Source organism: Haliotis rubra, unplaced genomic scaffold (genome assembly GCF_003918875.1).
Source record: "Haliotis rubra isolate DU_JTF1 unplaced genomic scaffold, ASM391887v1 Scf104, whole genome shotgun sequence".
NCBI classification, from domain to species: domain Eukaryota; kingdom Metazoa; phylum Mollusca; class Gastropoda; order Lepetellida; family Haliotidae; genus Haliotis; species Haliotis rubra.
Window position 1 is genome coordinate 1,308,715 of NW_025764937.1, and position 16,432 is coordinate 1,325,146.

Sequence of the window (16,432 nt, forward strand, 5' to 3'; positions counted from 1 at the left end):
TGGGACTCATTGTAGCAAAAGTATTAGAATCCGTACTTCACTGAGAAATTGCAATGCCAAATATAAACTTGTTACATTTGAACACTTTCCAAATGGCATTACGTATTCATAGCTTTCATCGGTGGTAGCTGTCAGAGGTGTATGTAATCTGGGCTCCAGTTGTCAGCCACAGTACTTGGCTAAGTGAGTTGGACATTGCATGCTAACGATTAGGTGACTACCTCTGAGAGTGTGATTTCGAAATCCAGGATGGGACTTACTAGAAGTACTGGAATCTGTTATTTAGTGAGTGAGTGAGTTTAGTTTTACACCACTTTTAGCAAATTCCGGGGGACTGTGGGGGACACCAGATATGGGCTTCACACATTGTACCCATGTGGGCAATCGAACCCAGGTCTTCGGCGTGACGATTGCCGCGAACAGCTGCAAAATTGCTGATGCGGCGTTAAGCAATACTCACTCACTTCGTCATGACGAGCGAACGCTTTAACCACTAGGCTACCCCACCACCTTGTGCTGTACTGAGAAGGTGTAATCTCAAATATAACATGTTAGATCCAACCGCCAGTCTTCCACTCTCCAGGGTGACACTCTATCCGCTCCACCATATAGGTGGACCAAATGGTCCTTCATTGCACAAAGGCTTTCGCCCATGTGTCTTGACCACATCACCAACCTTGAACTTGTCATTTCCAATGGCCTTCCCAGCTGAGGTCGCCATCAGGGAGCTCTTCCCTGCCCCTGCCGACCCCGCCAGGTACATGATGCGGGTGCTGTCAATGTTGGTGTTGATGTAGTTGGAGATTCTATCAAGTATGTCATCACGGCCTTTCAAACCCTGGCAACAATCAGCAAGAAATCCACTTCAATGGGAAATGATGATTAGTGACACTATAATGTAGCTCTCATAACTGTGACACTATAATGTAGCTCTCATAACTGTGACACTACACTGTAGCTCACCTAATTGTGAAACTACACTGTAGCTCACCTAACTGTGACACTACACTGTAGCTCACCTAATTGTGATACTACACTGTAGTTCTCATAACGGTGACACTACACTGTAGCTCACCTAATTGTGATTCTACACTGTAGCTCACCTAAATGTGACACTACACTGTAGCTCACCTAAATGTGACACTACGCTGTAGCTCACCTAATTGTGATACTACACTGTAGCTCACCTAACTGTGACACTACACTGTAGCTCACCTAATTGTGATACTACACTATAGCTCACCCAATTGTGATACTAGTGGCAACACGTGGTATATGCGTCGACTGGGGAATTAGCTCATGTTTTAAGATGAATTACATGTTGATGAAGACGAAGGAATACATTGAGCTCAAACTTCTTTGGTTACATGACAAACAAATACACAAGACATACATGAGGTGAGCGGAGTTCCAGCTCAACCCCAGGGCGTTTCCTACAAGCGGCATTCTCCGGCTCGTGGTCGTCACTACAGAGAGTCGGAATACCGGACTCGTACCCTGTTTTTCAATATACATGTAGATGTGAGCATATATATACAGTTTTTGACAACAATGGACAGGTTACGACTCAGCAATAGACAGATAGAAAAACAATAGCACTTCCTTGACCAGTTGATGTGATGGCAGACACGGCCAAGGGGGATGACCAATTTAGGTTATAAATGTCCTATACAGTAATTAATTGCCTGACAAGTCAATGTACAATGTGGAAGTGATAAGGAATACATGGAATACAGACTAGCATCATATAAATAATTACAATAAAGTCTCACATGTCTTGACTACATAGTTTTTACTTTTTAAATATTTGGACGATGGCTGTCCTGAATTAGTCCCTATAACAGTGCACTGTAGCTCACCTAAGTATGACACTACACTGAAGCTCACCTAATAATCACACTACACCATAGTTCACCTAACACTGAGACTACACTACCCTTCATGTAATTCTTCAGCTTATCACTCTGATAGAATAGATTGTATATAAACAACACTCTAATAGCTATTCCCTAGCCTGCTACCCTGCATAAGGTGCCAAGCAGTGGTAGGAATTAGGGAACATTTCTGTAGTATCCATAGAGATGAATAAAACAAAAGTAACATCAATTTCTACAGTGAGATTACCTCTAGTTTCTTAGAGGTTCAGTTAGGTTTGTGAATGATTGAGTGCATATTGTCAGCGTGACGGGCGGACGAACGCGGTAACCATTAGGCTAGCTAACCCACTACCTCTGGTAGATTGTGATTATGTTTGTAATCAGTACCTGAGATCTGAGAAGGAGGAAGTCTTCTTGTTCAGCGTATGACACCTCTACCTCCGTCATCTGCTGCTGCAGCGAGTCTGCTGGGTACTGCCTCTCAATACACTCCTGGAAGAGTGAGTGACTGAATTTAGTTATGGCGCTTTCAGCAATATTCTAGCAATATCACGGTGGGGGACAGCTAGAAATGGGCTTCATGCTTTATACCCATGTGGGGAATCAAACCCAAGTCTCCGGCATGACGAGCGAACACATTAACCACTAGCCTACCCCACCCCTATGTCTGAAAGAAAGGGACGAGATACCAGGAGTTTTCATCCTGAATTTCTATACTTCTTCAGATAAACATATAACATCCAGATATTCAACCTATATAAGATACTGTACAACCACTGAATGAGGTCAGAACATAACTGAAGTGCACACTGATCCACAGACTGGGATAACAATAAATAAATACCTTGGGAATTGACTTTGTGAGTGGAATCTCGCACAAAATCTACCTGGTATTGTTTATCTTATTATTAGGGGTGACTATTATGAAAGGTTGTCTTGGGTCCAAGTGATGGTTCCGTTGAAACCTCTTATCTAACTGGCGAGCTGGTCTGCTTGGGGGAATTAACTTAGCAAAGAGTCCGAAGTCACAAGAAGCTAATCACAATTTTATTTACAAGAACGGAATAACATGGGGTGGCCACAGAGAGTCGGTACAACCCTCAGGGACGAAGGCTAGAGCTGACCTGTGTTGGGAGTCTAAACCATACTGACAAACAAATGAAGATAGTGACTATTTATCTAAAATTGAAACAAGGAAGAGATTATGATTCGTTGACTGGTACCAAAATGGGTGTAACCTACATTAACCAATGAAATACAGAACATACAAGATGGGGGGTGTCCTACAAAAACAACTTCAATGACCAGACCGGGGGAGTACTCTTAATCCTGTTAATCCTGTTTCAACTGGCACTAATCTCGTTGGCACTTTTACTGGATGCTTGGATGCTTACCCTGGGCTAGATCTTAAAGACGTGTTTACTTGATCATAACAGTTTATTAAACCGTCTAGTCATAACTTTTTCTTACTGAAAGGTTTACACGTTCTCAGCTTGAGTCCTTGATACCTTAGGCTAGGATTTTATCTTAAACATCTGTGAAATTGTGCAGGTGTAATTTATACCTTTTTCAATAGTATGTCTGTGAGATGAGTTTTACTACTTTTGACTGGAGTCTTTCTCTAAGCTATTACTGATGCATGATGAAACTAATATTCTATATTTACATTTTCCTAATATACTGTTTGTAGTGGTTATAATTAATAATGATTTTTGTATGAATTATTATCCCATGATAACTATTGAGGGGACACAACTATAGCGATAGTCTATTGTGAGCAACTTTTCGCTAGTCTATTGTGAGCAACTTTTGCAATACTGTTGCAACAGTTTTTTTCTCCTTGAATGGTCTCATTTGAAGTACAGTGGAAACCGCCTAAGTAAAGACCTCTTAACTAAACAGACCTGATAAGTAAACACTTTTCTTTGGTCCCGGCAACTTTGTTCATTAATTATCACTATTAGAGTCTGGTTAACTAAACTCGGACAAGTAAACAATACCGCTTAACTAAACGTCTTCTCACGGTCCCTGGAAGTAAATTACTTAACAAAAGAGACCGGATAACTAAATTAGCAATCACCACATGATCTGACATGGGGGGCACGTGTCAGTCTCCAGTTAAACAAACATCCTACTTACAGCTCGCTGGCATCATGCAGTTGACAATACACTGACAACTGGAGGCCAGCCCTGATAAGTTGTTCATTGTTACATATGCATATATATACATGCATATGGTTGTCATATTTGGATAAGTAAAATACCTGATAAGTAAACAATTTTGGCGAGTCCCTTGAGATTTTACTTATGAGGTTTCCACTGTAATTTCCCAAATGAATGTATAGTTGTATAGAATGTATATGAAATAAAAACAAGTTGAAGTAGTTTCAGTTTTTGAACAACTGACAAGAAACTTGAAATCCAGATCAAGTAAACCGTCATGTTTGTTTAAGATGTAACAGGGGAGGATAAATCTAAATGAAAGTGAATGAATCTGGTACATCCTGTATTTTATCAACAAAAGTCAATTACTACACTATCGATAGTCACACATACTATCGATAGTTTTTCGTTTCTACCATCGATTAATTGCTATCAGAGACACCACAAATGCAATCCATCTATAGTTCAATGCATTGTTACAGCCCCACTTATTATTATTTACAGATTAAAGATGAAAAATGCAGTAGAGAGGGTTCGGGTGATCCTGGCAGTCAGGCTGGTAAGGCTCATCATCAGCTCAGGGCCCTCGCCCCCTCAACACGCAGCCCATACAGCGAATAGGACTTCTCCAAGGAAACACTACCTAGTCGAACCCACCAAGAACTTTCCGGAGAATATGAAGGCTCCCCAACACTGCAGCCTTCTGCATTACCCAGAGTGTCAGAAGGGCTGTGCTCCCGGTGGAGAACCCGGGCACTCTCCTGATCTGCGCCAAGAGATCAGGAGGTACCAAACCAAGGGCACCGAGAACAATGGGGAGCCCGACGACAGTGTACTTGGGATGTAAGCGAGACATTTCAAAGGCGAGGTCCGCATATTTATCATGCTTTTCCTGAATCTTGTCAATCACATTGCTGTCAAAAGGGACAGAAAATTCAATGATATAAATAAATTCATTGGCTTTATCAAAAAGGACAAGATCAAGTTTGTTGGCAGGAATTCTTTTGAGGCTGTATATGGGCCTATTCCAGAAGAGTTTGAAAGCATCATTTTCCGTGACGCCCTGGACATGTTCAGGGTCATACCATGGATGGACCTCGGAGTCAGAGCCACAGGCATGGCGGAGACGTTAGTAGAAGCAGCAAGCCATGCCATCATGTCGTTTAAGATATGCTGTTTGTGCCAAGGAAGGGCATCTACTGGCAAGGTGTTGGACAGTCTCTCAGAATTCATTGCAAAGTCGGCATTTCATATTGATATTTTCTTTAAGAATCACATTTTGGCGATTACAAGTGGGAAGTGACTGGTCCTGAACAGCAAACAGGAAGCCCTCAGTTTCATATTTAAGACCAGCCAACTTCATCCAGGCGAAAGAGCTGGTGGGATTGCTATTCTGTACCACACACTGCATGTACACACGATGCAAGGGCTTCTCAGAAAGCTTCTCCACAAAAGACTCTGGGCAGACTTGGTGAAGGACTTCACCTGGTTTACTCCCATCGCTGTACCGTCCAGCAGTATAACACCATCAAAATGAACCTCAAATTTCAGTTTCTGTCTAACAAAAAGAGGGTTTGGGTGATCCTAGCACAGTCTCACAGGCTGGTAAGGCTCATCATATATTATTATTATCATTATCATTACCTTGAAATGGTCATGTACTTTCACGCTGAAGTTTTTTAGTCCCCCGAGTATCAACTTGCCGTTTTCCGTCTTCTCCACATGGCAGCTGTAGTCATGTGTCCTGTCTCCGAACTTCTCCCTGATTTTGCCTGGCACAGAGAGAGAAACATGAGACCAAAGCCCACCTGCAATCTTAAGTGCTACAATTATTGTAAATCCTTAAGATTGTAGGCGAAGATCATTGTAAGCTACAATCGAAACTTACAATTGGTCCGGACCAATGGTAAGGTCTTACAATCGACCAAAATGGCATCTATGGTGCTATTTTGTGAGGAATATGACAGGTTTTTAAGGAGAGAACAGGTTTTCAGAGACAGAACAAAGGCTGTTCTAAAACCTCTTTAATATGCAAACTTCAGGTACATTTAAACTCCTTCTATGGCACCATTTATAGCATCATATCTGGTAGGGCTGTCTAAAAAAATTGATAATTGAGCCCTGTGTGAGATATTTGGCATTATTTCTTGTTATTTCAAAATTTCAAAAGAATGAAAAGAAAGAAAAGTTTAAATGACTACATTTCACGTTATATACGTATTTGCCATGTCCCACCGATGCAACTTGTAGTTCTCACTTCTCAAGGTGTGACTTGTAGTAACAACAAAGATCTTAACAACTTTGTTATATGTGTGCTATTTAAGTCACATACAACAGGTTTACCGGGAATTCTCACGTGTGACTCAGCAACATGTATTCATAATGTCAGGAGAAACATTTGTTCTACATGTCGTTTCTTATCTGGTAATGTCGAATTTTTATTTCAGTCATGTCACCAACATGAAAAAAAAAAAAACTACACAAAAGGGACATCACTCTTAGGTTGACAAAGTGATTTAATTGTGCAGAACTTGTGTTGGTTGGTTTGTTGTTTAACGTCGCACTCAGCAATATTCCAGCTACATGGTGGCTGTCTGTAAATAATCAAGTCTGGAACAGACAATCCTGTGATCAACAGCATGAGCAATTGGGAACTGATGACATGTGTCAACCAAGTCAGCGAGCCTGACCACCTAATCCCTTTAGTCGCTTCTTACGACAAGCATGGGTTGTTGAAGACCAATTCTAACCAGATCTTCAAGGGTCGAGAGCTTGCGACTTGTAGTAGGACAAATCCTATGTCTTACAACTCGACTGGGACTAGTTAGCGATTTCTAATCATAACAACTTGGTTGTTCTCACGTTGCAACTGTGTTACATGCTACAAGTTGTTACTACAAGTCACACTGTGAGAACGGACATTCATGCAACTCTTCAGAGCAAGAAAACCCTTGTGATGTTTCTCATTTATATAGTGGACCTCCTGATGTGGCTTCAGGAGAGTATGTGGCAGGGTGTGGAGTCACCCACAGATGACATGCTTGACCTCTGGTCATGTAGTCAAGGCCTTCGATGTTGGTTGGTTGCTATTTAACACCACACTCAGCAGTATTGCATATATCGCAGAAGTCTGTAAATCATCGAGTCTGGACCAACCAATCCAGTGATCAACAGCATGAGCATCGATCTACGCAATTGGGTTACGATGACATGTAGCGAGCCTGACCACCTGATCCCGCTAGTCGCCTCCAACGACAAGCATTGGTTGTTGAAGACCAATTCTAACCCAGATCTTTATAGGTCCTTCGATGTTGGATCAGAAGGCCTGTAGTTTTTCTATCCCGACACTCAGTAATTTTACAGACACTGGGTTGACTTTTAGCAACCAAGCTAGTTATAAGAGGCGACAAACAGGATGGTGTTGTCAGACTCACAAACTTGGTTGGCACATCCCACCAAAGAACTAGATCGATGATCATGAGACCAATCACTAGATTGTCTGGTCCAGACTCAGCTATTTACAGATTGCTGTAATATAGCTGGGATATTACTGAGTGCAGTGTTAAACAAACTAACAACCAAATGGAATCATAAAGCTCCCAGAAATAAATACTTAGAAGTATAAACTTTTCCAAAACTCACCTTTCAGGACCCGAAGAGACTCAACTTTTTCAGGATCAGTCTCTTGGTAAATGTTGCGAAGGTTTTCATCGTTTACACCGTTCAAAAAGCCTGGCTGACGCATCATGAACAGCGCCTGCAAAAAACACCATTTAGCTTCTAAATTCAAATAAAATGCTTCAAATACCAGTGAATCTTCCCAACTATGCTACAATCTGAGCCATATTGCATATTTAGGGTATAATATGGTGGTATTGTGTGATCTTGTGCTTAGAGCGCAGGCCACAAATCAGGTGAAGTTAAGCAACTTTGGGTCACGGAGAGTCCTTGGATGGGTGACCGTGTTTGGCAGCTTGACTCCTGAGAGTTTCTAGGACTTCAGTCCTTCCCCACAATGATGCACCTATGTGTTCACATCTTAGGCAAGTGAGTTTGTTCAAACTTGCCTCTGTTCACCCAGCAGAAAATGGGTACCCGGTGGGATAAGTCATATTAACCTTCTAGAGCCTCACAGGCAGCTTGGGTTATGCGGGGAAATAACGGCCATCATGTTGAATATGCATAAAGCCTGTCCCAGCAGAGTGGAGTGTTATAAAAGTGGCCATATTATTGTCAACATGTAGATAGTGTCGACTGGGGAACTAGCTCATAATTAAGGTGAAGTGTGCGTTGACGAAGACAAAGGCATAGTTGAGTTCAGACTTCTTCAGTTGGTTCTACAGTACATGACATAAACAAGTATACATAAATGAGGTGAGCGGAGTTCCAGCTCAACCCCAGGGCGTTTCCTATGAGCGGCATTATCTTGCTCGCGGTCGTCCCAACACAAACAGTCGGAATACCAGACTCGTACTCTCTGACAATGTATATGTTAGCATATATATACAGTTTTTGACAACAATGGACAGGCGATGACTCAACAATGGACAGATAGAAAAACAATAGCACGTCCTTGACCAGTTGATGTGATGGCAGACATGGCCAAGGGGGATGACCAGTTAAGGTTATAAATGTCATAAACAGTAATTAATTGCCTGACAAGTCAATGTACAATGCGCAAGTGATAAGGATTACATAGAATACAGATTAGCATAATATAAATAATTACAATAAAGTCTCACTTGTCTTGACTACATAGTTTTTACTTTTTAAATATTTGGACGATGGCTGTCCTGAATTAGTCCCTATAACATTATGATTAGTAGGTAACATCTATGTTAACACTGTGTACTTCCTTAGATTTAATATCGCCACCAACACCACAACAACAACAACTCGGTTCACAGCCTTCTCCATTCTCTTCCCACAGAGGTTACTTGTCATATCTTCCTATGAACCTCTGTTCTAATACGTCCCTTTCATGGTGCGAGTGTTCAGGATTTGTGATTGGTTGCAATCAGATTTAGTTGTGCAATACGCGACGTTGTTTCAAAAGTGATCATTCGCAAGGCTTCGGTTATTTCCGTATGCTTCGGGAAAACTAGAACCTCTTTCCCTGCGCGATGCGCAAACGTTTCTTATAGACAAAACTCAGTCATGTAAATGGCGGATCAATGGCGCCTCCATCGCCCTCGTTGACAACGGACAAGCTAGCCATTAAATGTCTTGTGTGTCACATCAACACTCGTTCCTGGCAGAGGAGGGATATTTGTGACCCAACATTTGCTTGTATTAGTCAAGTTGATGTAACACGTGTTCTGATTGGACAGAAAGAAGGGAGATAATTCATGCTGCGATTTTATGCTGCTAGGGGATTTTATGAGAACCGGGAAATATGACTGCATTAGAACAGAGGTTCGCAGGAAGAAATGACAAGTAACCTCTGTGGGAAGAGAATGAGCCTTCTCCAACTGTACTACTTCTCCAACATACTACTTTCCTGATCAAAATCCATTAGCTTTCATTTTGTATTTCAGCATATCAGACACACACAACACGCTTGTTGGCTTTACATGTAGACACTAATCTAACACAAATATACACATTACAAAGCTCCTTATCTTACGTTGGGGTTTCTCTCCCAGTATGCACCCGTGAAGACTTCCAGAGCCGTCACTGACATCCCTGGCAACCAGCTGTACCTGAAGTAGATAAAACATTTAGACCATGTGACATCATCGGTTACAATGACATCACAATCAATGACATCACTTTTCTCTCTGGTACTAAAATTGTAGCTAAACAAATTAAACACAAGACACTGTTTATAACTCTATACAAACAGAGAAAGATGACAGAAGGATTTTGGATGATGAATAAAATCTAACCAACAGTCTGTCTATTGCATTGTGTTCACTTAAAATTTTTCTTTTAAACAGATTTGTTTCTGTGTGTGTTTTTTTAACACCTTAGGCATTACATTCTACAAAAAAAAATGTTTCCAAATTTACTCTTTCTATTAAATTTAATAAAACCACATCATTTTTGGCATCCTGAAGTTCCTTCCCAGTTATGGGAGCAGAATTAGTTGTAGGAGATTACTGCTGATATGAGTTGTCTGCCTTTGTGACCCTTGCCTACAAAGTCAACATGGCAGCAACGACTTACAAAACATGAATATTTGATGACGTTTTGGGTCAAATGAATGGTACCTAGTGGATATCAGCCATGAATCTCTCTTCATACTTTTATTGAAAATACTTTATAAATTGAGACATCAATAAGTAAATATACCACAATATTCAAACCCGGACTTTCACGGGCAGAAAGGGTCAGAACTGACCCAGCTGCCATATCCTGTCCTACATCCTATCTTATCTAAATCAAGACTCTTCAAGTAAAGGGCTGGCATCTAATGATGACCGGCAAGATCTGAGGTATCGAGATCTTTGAATAAAAGTAGTGATTCCGATAGGTGCCAACCTCAAATAAGTGCTGGGTCTGTCTTAGTTCAGCCAGCTAAACGTCGTCTTCCTACCGTCGGTGTATACCTTGGTAGGAACACGATGTTCAGTGTATACCTTGGTAGGAACACGATGTTCGGTGTATACCTTGGTAGGAACACGACGTTCGGTGTATACCTTGGTTGGAACACGACGTTCGGTGTATACCTTAGTAGGAACACGACGTTCGGTGTATACCTTGGTGGGAACACGACGTTCGGTGTATACCTTGGTTGGAACACGATGTTCGGTGTATACCTTGGTAGGAACACGACGTTCAGTGTATACCTTGGTAGGAACACGACGTTCGGTGTATACCTTGGTAGGAACACGACGTTCGGTGTATACCTTGGTAGGAACTGGACGTTAGGTGTATACCTTGGTAGGAACACGACGTTTGGTGTATACCTTGGTAGGAACACGACGTTCGGTGTATACCTTGGTAGGAAACGACGTTCGGTGTAAACCTTGGTAGGAACACGACGTTCGGTGTATACCTTGGTAGGAACACGACGTTCGGTGTATACCTTGGTAGGAACACCACGTTCGATGTATACCTTGGTAGGAACACGACGTTTAGCTGGCTGAACTAGGTCTGTGTCAACAAAGCATCCTTAAGGATTCCCAACAAAAAACGATTCCCAACGAAAAATCACATAGGAACATAGGATGTAGTCAAAAATTTAGAATCATGATATTTTGAAACATCTGTACTCAATTAATCCACGAAAAGCAGGAATGATCTTGAAGTAAGTTGCAGCAGCCCTTATTTATAACTTGGCTGCATGTTACTGCCCTGCTACAATAACCAACCTGTCTGGTATTAATGCAAGTTATTTTCCTGGTCTTACCTGAGTTTGATGTCTTCTGGTACCTCCTCTGGCTTCATGACACTCCCGTAGCGCTCGGACAACATGTTCAGGAAGTATGGACACTCATTTTGTTCTCGACATCTACAAGAAAACAGGTCATGTAGAAAATTCAATATTTCCACAGAAATATGTTGTTAAGCTGATAAAGCTTATTTTTTTGTTTTGCTTTTGTGTTTTTTTAACACCACACAAACAGTATGGTCATGTTACAATAAAATGACAGCACTCTTGTGAGATACTTTTGCCTGGTCCATTCAACTTGTACAACATTTGTATGGTTGTTCTTTAATGCTGGGGCTGGGTAGCCTAGTGGTTAAAGTGTTCGCTCTTTACACCGAAAACCAGGGTTCGATTTCCTACATGGGTACAATGTGTGAACTAGTGGTGGTCCAATTAATTGAAATTATCGAAGATTGGTCACTGTGACTAAACAACCAAGCAATCGATCATGTTTTCTCATAATCGAACACAAACAATTCTGGAACACTTGTTTTCATCAACAATATTTTTCACAAGGTTGGTTTTGTCTGTTACATTTTATAAGCACTACAAGGTTGTTCCAAGTCATGATTGAATTCATCTTAAAGACACCAAGAAATGTATGTTCCTAACATACTAGTCATCCTTTAAAGATGTGAAATTTTGCCCCCCAAAACCCAAAAATAACTTTTCCTTATTTTTTCTGCATTAACAAATTTCATAAATGACGCTAACCAATTATTTTCGATGATTGATTGATGGTAAACCAATCGTAAACAATACATCATTTGCATGTGAAGCTAATTGATATTCAGTCATTACTTCAATTAGCATAAAGGGTGGTAGGGTAGCCTAGTGGTTAATGCATAAGCTTGTCACAAAAGGTCCAGGTTTGATTCCTCATTTCTGGTGTCCCTGTCATGCTACTGCTGGAATAGTGCTAAAGGTAGCATAAAATCCAACTCACTCCCTCACTTAATAACTGAATTCTCGCATCATGGTTTGGCAGTTTATTGACACAGTGGATACGTGTTGTTTTACAATTTAACTGCAATATGGGAAATTGGAAATCAAGTAAACAGTGAGTAAATGTCAAGTTACTAAGTGATAACAAATAGGGTCAGAAGGAATGAATTTCTATGCAGAATATAGCTTAAACTTATGTTTGTTTGTTGCCAATATACCAGTGCATGGACAAAATATGGCAATATGTATTGTTTTAAAAGCATATTTTCCACTTTACCAGTGCAATCCTAACTGCAATCTATAGAATTCCTTATATCCTCATCAGAATATAATAGTATCAGACTAGCAAACTAGCACGATTTTCAAAGGCAGCTAGTACAAATCAATCGGATAGTTAATTCTCAAACAAGTAATGAAAATAATTTTAGATTGCCCACCATTAATTGCTGCAATAATGCACAGTCCATTGTTGACACCACAAACAAAGTGTTCCTCTTTAAACATTCAGAGAGAAACCAACATATATGACATCTTGTATAGATCTACCGAAGTGAAAATTTTAAAAGGTGGAGTGTCAGTGAGCTAGTTTGGTTTTATGTTGCTTCAAGCAATATTCCAGCAATATATAGATAAGGTTAAAGAGTGAGTGAGTATGGTTTTACGCCGCTTTTAGCAAATTTCCATCAACATCACAATGGGGAACACCAGAAATGGGCTTCACTTATTGTACTCATGTGGGGAATCGAACCCAGATCTTCGGCATGATGAGCAAACGCTTTAACCCGTAGGCTACTCCACTGCCCCTCAAAGTTGAAGATGCTACCTGTCAATAGTGTTTGGAATTGGTTTAAATCTCATAATTGATGATTGGTTCATTACAACCGATCAATCATCGAAAATAATTGGTTAGCGTCATTTATCAAATTTTCCTGGTTATGTTTGTTAATGCACAAAAAATAAAGAAAAAAACGTAGTTCTTTCGTTTTCTTTGCAAATTGCACAAAAAGGATTTGCAAATTTAACATCTTCAAAGGATGACTAGCATGTTAGGAACATGAATGTCATGGAGTCTTTAAAATAAATTCAATCATGAATTGGAAGAGCTTGTAGTGCTAATGAAATCTAACAAACAAAACCAACCTTGTGAAAAAATATTGTTATTGCAAACAAGTGTTCCAATATTGACTTAGTTCTATTATGAGAAAACATGATCGATTGCTTGGTTGTTTTGTCATTGCGACCAATCTTCAATTATTTCAATTAATCGGACCACCACTACCTGTCAATCTCTGACAAGCAGGCCAGCAATGTTTCCCGAGTGTCAGAATCTTTCGGTACACCCCATCGAAGGTCACATTCCATGAGGCGTATGCGCCTCTCAGTACACCACTGTCGCAGTGCCGGAACCACCCCTTTCACCAGGGCCTCTCTCTCAGAACTCATGTCCTTGAACGTGGAGCTGATGAAGAGACGAACTGTCTTCCATGTCTTTCGCTGGAAAGGAGTGATAGAAGAACCATCAATTTATTCAGCTCAATTTAGAGATGTCATTGATTAGAAATTGAAGTATCAATTTTCTGATTCAAAAGTATAATGGTATATTGATAGACCAGTTAATACATAAAGAGAGTATTTATTCTGGATATGTAAAGGTAGTCTCATAATAATTGTAAAACAACTAATAATAACACAAAATTCCTTATCTATTGTTTTGCCGATAGTATGCAATATTTTGAGTACAGCCAAGCCCTGATTAGGGATCAATATAATATGTGTGGGGACCAATCAGTTAATAAACATGGGTATTATGTTAATATCAAACTTTTATGTTGTCAGTGCTGTAATATCATATTTTATTTATGTGACAGGTCTAACATTTACAGAGACCACAACACATTTTTTAACTCATATAGCATGTCCAGTGATCAATTTGGGAGGGGGTTGGGGGTAAAATCTTAGGTTCCATTGATTTTAAGGATTTTCGGGGACATATGTAACAAGCTTTTCTTAGAATAGACATGATTTCTCCCTCATCTATATTGTGTTCCTCAAACCAATCAAACATGAACTCTTCCATCCATCACAACTCTCTTGGCCAACTCAGCTGCAGTTCTCACCTTTGTGTGGGGCTTGATCACTGGGGTATCCCTGACAATAAAGTCATCAACCACATCCCACCATTTGACAGTTCCATCATCTCTACTGATGTTCAGATCTTTCATCAACTCTTCAGTATTAGGTCGTGAATATTCAACATCTTTGACCGTGTGATGTGAACCTGGCGTTGAGATCGTGCTGTTTGTCCTGGATATGTCTTGTGTTGTTGTATGTGTTGAGATCACCTCTGGAGCTGCTTGCATGGTGTTTGTGGGCTTGCTGGCTATGGTTGAGGAGTGGGATCTAATGTCTTCCAAGCTGGCATATCCAGAAGAAGATCCACAGCCCATGCTATGAACTGATCAAAACAGTGAGTGAGTAAGTGAGTGGGTGGATGAGTGAGTGGGAGGTGAGTGAATGAGTGAGTGGGTGGGTGAGTGAGTGAGTGAGTGAGTGGGTGGGTGGGTGGGTGGCCCAGTGAGTGAGTGAGTGAGTGGTGAGTGAGGAGTGAGTGAGTGAGGAAGGGTGAGAAGGAGGGCAGTGGTGAGGGTGGGTGGGAGCAGGTGAGGGAGCAAGCTCCAGCTCCACAGCCAACTGTGAACTGATCAAAACAGAGTGAGTGAGTGAGGGAGGGAGGGAGGGAAGGAAGGAGGGCAGGGTGAGGGTGAGGGAGGAAGGGAGCAAGCTCCACATACAGCCCATTCTGTGAACTGATCAAAACAGAGGGAGGGAGGGAAGGAGAAGGAGGTCATTGGGTGAGTGAGGGAGGGAGGGAGAGAGCTCCAGAGCCCATTCTGTGAACTGATCAAAACAGAGTGAGTGTATTCAAATTTTCAGCAGTGAATGAATGCTAATTAAACCTTACCACTTCAAGCTATGTAGAAAATAGTGTCTTAGTATAATCCTTCACATGTCACTGAGGAAGGATAATAATACAATATCATCACTGCAAATACAAACTAAATACAAAACCCCTCTGTTGCAGAAGTGACTGTATGTGTTTTTATGTGTGTGTTCATGAATGTACTAACAAATTTACATTGAAAATGCCCAAGATAAATCATTTCATGTTCTGACTATGAATGTAGATGTAATCATGACTTACGCATGACAAAATCAATAATGTATGAACATATAATGCATAAATTCATATGATGTATTTTATTTAAACATGTCTATGATATTCATTATTTCAACCTCAAGTAATACTGATAAGTGTATACGCTTAATATATCCGAATCATTAATTAATGTAAATCTAATATACCTATACAGATGAGGGGAAATTCAGACTCGACTAGCATCTTATATCAGATACCATCCATTAATCCTCTTTCATGTTGATGTTGTTTTGCATATCAATATCAATTCTTATTTATCAGTCTCACCTGTGACGGATGCTGCTGTATATATCCCCACCACCTCCAAATTTAGTGTTGTTGGCGCTGTCCGTGTTTCTTTTCTAATTCTGTAATAATTTACAAATGACACGGGTTTTCCCGTCGCAACAATAACATATGGGAGTTACCGACCCTTGATATGGAAGAATAGGTGTTTCCGTAGCAACCGAAAACAATACGTGCTGAAACAACTTACTGCATACACGGGCAGTTGAAGACCCAGGCATTTTAACACAGTGTCAACTAACTAAAATAGGAGGGTTTTTTAAAAATAATTTGCATTACCAGACTTAAAATGCGCCGATTTCCCCAAGACTGGTGTGGGTAGAATGGTACAATTGGGCGCTGCCCCGCGATGCATGCCCGCAGCGGAGCAATTATCTCATTATAGCGCGCTTGTTGTCTCGCTGCTTGCCTCACGCTCCAGCGCTCACCAGTTGCATTTGAGGCAAACAACCCTTTCCGATCCATAGAGAGCTGCCACGTCTTTAGAGACAAACAACCCTTGACGATCGTTAGGGTTAGGGTTAAGTTTTAGGGTTAGGTAAATAGCTTTTGGTTTTTTTATTTATTCTC

The 16,432-nt window shown here is 40.7% G+C and overlaps 1 protein-coding gene across 1 annotated transcript in view; it reads right to left on the reverse strand.

Moving 5' to 3' along the window:
* Positions 1 to 15,972, reverse strand: part of LOC124274176 (telomerase protein component 1-like) — a 24,149-nt gene extending 8,177 nt beyond the window's left edge. Inside the window, exons 1-9 of the mRNA XM_046709490.1 lie at positions 15,845 to 15,972; positions 14,478 to 14,815; positions 13,640 to 13,854; positions 11,395 to 11,496; positions 9,667 to 9,742; positions 7,683 to 7,797; positions 5,685 to 5,812; positions 2,265 to 2,369; positions 677 to 838 (exon numbers count right to left, since the gene is read on the reverse strand). Coding sequence (XP_046565446.1) covers positions 677 to 838; positions 2,265 to 2,369; positions 5,685 to 5,812; positions 7,683 to 7,797; positions 9,667 to 9,742; positions 11,395 to 11,496; positions 13,640 to 13,854; positions 14,478 to 14,807 — 1,233 coding nt within the window. The 5' untranslated portion in view covers positions 14,808 to 14,815; positions 15,845 to 15,972. The remainder of the gene's footprint in view (positions 1 to 676; positions 839 to 2,264; positions 2,370 to 5,684; positions 5,813 to 7,682; positions 7,798 to 9,666; positions 9,743 to 11,394; positions 11,497 to 13,639; positions 13,855 to 14,477; positions 14,816 to 15,844) is intronic.
* Positions 15,973 to 16,432: the final 460 nt, after the last annotated feature.